At 38.1% G+C, this 3,644-nt stretch overlaps 1 protein-coding gene across 1 annotated transcript in view; it reads left to right on the forward strand.

Moving 5' to 3' along the window:
* Positions 1–2,724, forward strand: part of etfb (electron transfer flavoprotein subunit beta) — a 5,605-nt gene extending 2,881 nt beyond the window's left edge. Inside the window, exons 5-7 of the mRNA XM_035672843.1 lie at positions 537–695; positions 841–1,053; positions 2,043–2,724. Coding sequence (XP_035528736.1) covers positions 537–695; positions 841–1,011 — 330 coding nt within the window. The 3' untranslated portion in view covers positions 1,012–1,053; positions 2,043–2,724. The remainder of the gene's footprint in view (positions 1–536; positions 696–840; positions 1,054–2,042) is intronic.
* The last annotated feature ends 920 nt before the right edge of the window (positions 2,725–3,644 follow it).

Consider the following 3,644-nt stretch of genomic DNA (forward strand, 5'->3'; position numbering starts at 1 on the left):
ACTCTCCCCCCCCCCATTTGTCTTTACAAGTTGTCAAATATGTAATGTAGCAGTGCTGATATCAGGTTATGCCCCTGTCCTTATCTCTCCAAAGTTAGCGGAGACTAGTTTGAGTCAGTAACAGCTACAGCGATCCTGCACAGATCAGCAAAGCGGGTCAAAGGCTGCTCGGACATTTGAGGTGAAGTTCCACTGGCTGACCAATAGATGGAGCTCTTTAGTAACAGGTTATCTCTCAGTGTACATGTTGAGCAGCCTGAAGCACAGATTATAATGTATATCCAGGCATTTTAATCATTCATACTCACTACTGTTACCACCCCTGACATTTTATAGTCAGTAGTTAATTCTTAAGACCGATTTGCCCTGGGTTAGTGTAGTTTCACAATAATTACACGTTAATTGTCTCATGAAGTAACCTCCCACTGTTTTTGTTCACTAATTGCAGAAATGATGATGTACAAAAATGTTCCCTGTTTTCCAGGTGGACCGTTTAGACTCATTTAATAAATTTGCACTGTGTCTTTATATTCCAGGGTACCTTTGCATCAGAGGTGTCATTGGAAGGAGACAAGGTTAAAGTGGTGAGAGAAATCGATGGTGGCCTGGAAACTATTAAGATCAACACACCAGCAGTGATTACCGCAGACCTTCGACTCAACACCCCCAGATATGCCACCCTGCCCAATATCATGGTAGGTTGCAGGGAAATGTGGTCAGAAATGCCAGAAAAAGCTGTGAAAGCCAGAAAATGAAACTGTAAAAAAGACCTTTTGATTATACTATTAAATAGTACAGATTATGTACATTACCCATTTTCCTGTGTTTTCCTACTTTCAGAAAGCCAAGAAAAAGAAGATAGCTAACGTAAAGCCTGCAGACTTAGGGGTGGACATAACTTCACGGTTGGAGGTGTTGAGAGTGGATGAACCCCCACAGAGACAGGCGGGGATGAAGGTGGAGACAGTGGACGACCTGGTGGGCAAACTGAAGGAGGCAGGGATGGTATAGAGGCTTCAGAAGCATAAGCAGAGTGCAGAACTTGGCAGAAGGGTGAGTGTCACTGTATCTACCAATCTAGAGCCTGACGGAAACTACATTATTATAAAAAATTAAATATATTGATATGCATCTTTTACGTCTCCCACAAATTCAAAGTCCTATCAACTTGCAATCATTTCAATGTTTTACCCTTACCCAGTCCAAAACACACAGATAAACAATTTACAATTATATAGAACTGAAAAAAACAGCTGATTATCATTAACAGAGAAGCCAGATGCAGACATTGTTTGGTGTTTTATTTAGAACATTACCTACAGGGTTAATTGATCAAAATCATTGTCAAAATAGGTTTTGGGGGTGTATGTCTTTTATTAGTTAGTGCCAGTAGAGAAATGAGGGAGGGAGAGAGAAAACAAAAGTTTCCAGTCTGATTTAAAACCTGGGACGTTGCAGTTCATGATCTGCATCCTAACTTCTAAGCTACAGCGGTGATCTGTTTATCAACATTGATGATTATTAATTTTCCGTCAGTTGTCCAATTTTTTTTATCAACTAACCGTTTCAGCTTCTTCTGTAGAATACTTAGTAGCAACCTACAAATTCATTAATCGAATAAGTTTGAGGGGAGAAAATTCTATTAAGTATTTATAATATTTTATCTTTAATTTTAGGGTTTTCTATGAAAGGGGGGCAGTGAATCATTACTGAATAATTTGCAGGAAAACACTGTATACCAAAAAATGCATTACTCTTTATAAACCTATATCTACCTTTTGACCTTCTTTGACTTGATACATTTCACGCTTGTATATGCACGCAGCAAGTTTACCCTTTTGTGATGAATGACATAATTGTTTGCTTGGAATATTAATGCGACATCCTTTTATATCACCGTCTCTTCATTGTAAAAGTACTAATTAATTGCTTTGGCAAAGGGTATTATGTGTCTTGTAGTGACGGACACCAAACTAATTAAAGATTTTTAATTGCAACTCTTGTCTTGAATTACATATCTACATTATCTTCTCTCCTTGCAGGACTCTCTAATGAATTACTGGACTGTATTACAAAAGCACATCCGGAGGACTAGCTTATGTATCGGTCTAATCCCTCTGTTTAAGACTGACTCCTGAGGATATGCAGGGAGGTACCGACAAGAGAGGAGGACTACTGAGAAACACTGTCCTGCAGCAGACCCAGACAGCCCCCAAAAGGATCATCTTGTCTTTCATGTGCATTTTAACTTACGCAGGTGGTTCATCTGTATCACAGGCTGCTAATCTTATTGTAGACGAGTAGTCTTTATGCAATAATTTAAACCCAGAAACTTCCTGTCATTGATAATACTGTTTGTGTTGCACTGTACATTAACACCACCAGTACGATGCATTTCACCAACACTAGCTCGGCTCGGCTGTTTAATCTTGTATATCTGTAGTCACACATGTTTAAGAGGTGCAGTTTTTGTAAATGATGTAAATATGGACCTGAACATGTTGAAATGATTATGGCCTTCAAGATTAGTGTCAAGTCTGCTGGTAATTTGTATAGTTTGTGTAGTTGTAACTGGGTTTCTGGACTGCCTAGACAGTGTCTCTCAGTATGAGCAACAGAAGATGATCATAAATCTGAATTTTACCACAAGCGCCTCAATTCTCTGTTAATTGTACAGAACATTACCATGACAATAAAGCAGCCAGTCTTTTTCATATCTAAATACACCTGTGACTGTTCTTTTGGTTTGAACTGACAATAACCACTCCCCACCCTCCCTAATGTAGTCTGCAAGTAACAATACATTACAGATATTCCCTGGATAGATGATGATTGGGACTGGAAAGGAGAAAAAATCACTGTTAGCTGTCCAAAGCACTTAGTTTCGATACACTTTTGCACACCATGCAGGTACAAATGTAATGACATCATTAAAACCTGTAAATAGGTAACATATTGTGGTGAAAATAGCGGGATATTCTCCATAGGTTTTTAAAAAAACGCTCACTCAGGCCAAAGACACAGATTAATTGTTTTAATTTAAAAATTTTAATTTTAATTTAATTTTAATTTATACATCAAATGTTTCAGAATTATTTCAAACTGTGGGAAAAAGCAGGATATAATAACATTTTATGGTAATAAGTAGAGATTCATATATTTGTTTTCATAATGTCATGGTTAATTTACATGTTATTCATTGGAATATTCATTTAAAAGTGTCTTACTTTATATTAAATGCTGTAGGCTAGTTCTCCATACATGAGTATGTATTTGTATAAGACTTAATTAATGATGTACCTGATGAACTGGCACCTTTTATGAGTTTATAAGTTAAAATATGCGGGTCATTTAACGGAAGGACAAGGATTTGTTCAGTCTGTCAAGTTGCCTGCTCTGGTAAGGGCACCAGTAACAGATCCCAGCACAGAGACCCCATTGCGTAAAAATACAATAAAGTCACCTCATCACCATGTTCCCTGTTTACATGAAATACATTGTACGGTGAAATAGTATTGGCTGTTAAACGACACAGAAATAAAGCTCAGGTGCTGTTATGGGAAAATAGACAAGGGGCGTGGCCTCGCGTGCACAATCGGGGCTTTGAGTCAGCACAGGTGAGCTATTCACGCGCACAGGTGACA

Source organism: Morone saxatilis, unplaced genomic scaffold (genome assembly GCF_004916995.1).
Source record: "Morone saxatilis isolate NCDOM2014 unplaced genomic scaffold, NCSU_SB_2.0 Contig24, whole genome shotgun sequence".
NCBI lineage: Eukaryota > Metazoa > Chordata > Actinopteri > Moronidae > Morone > Morone saxatilis.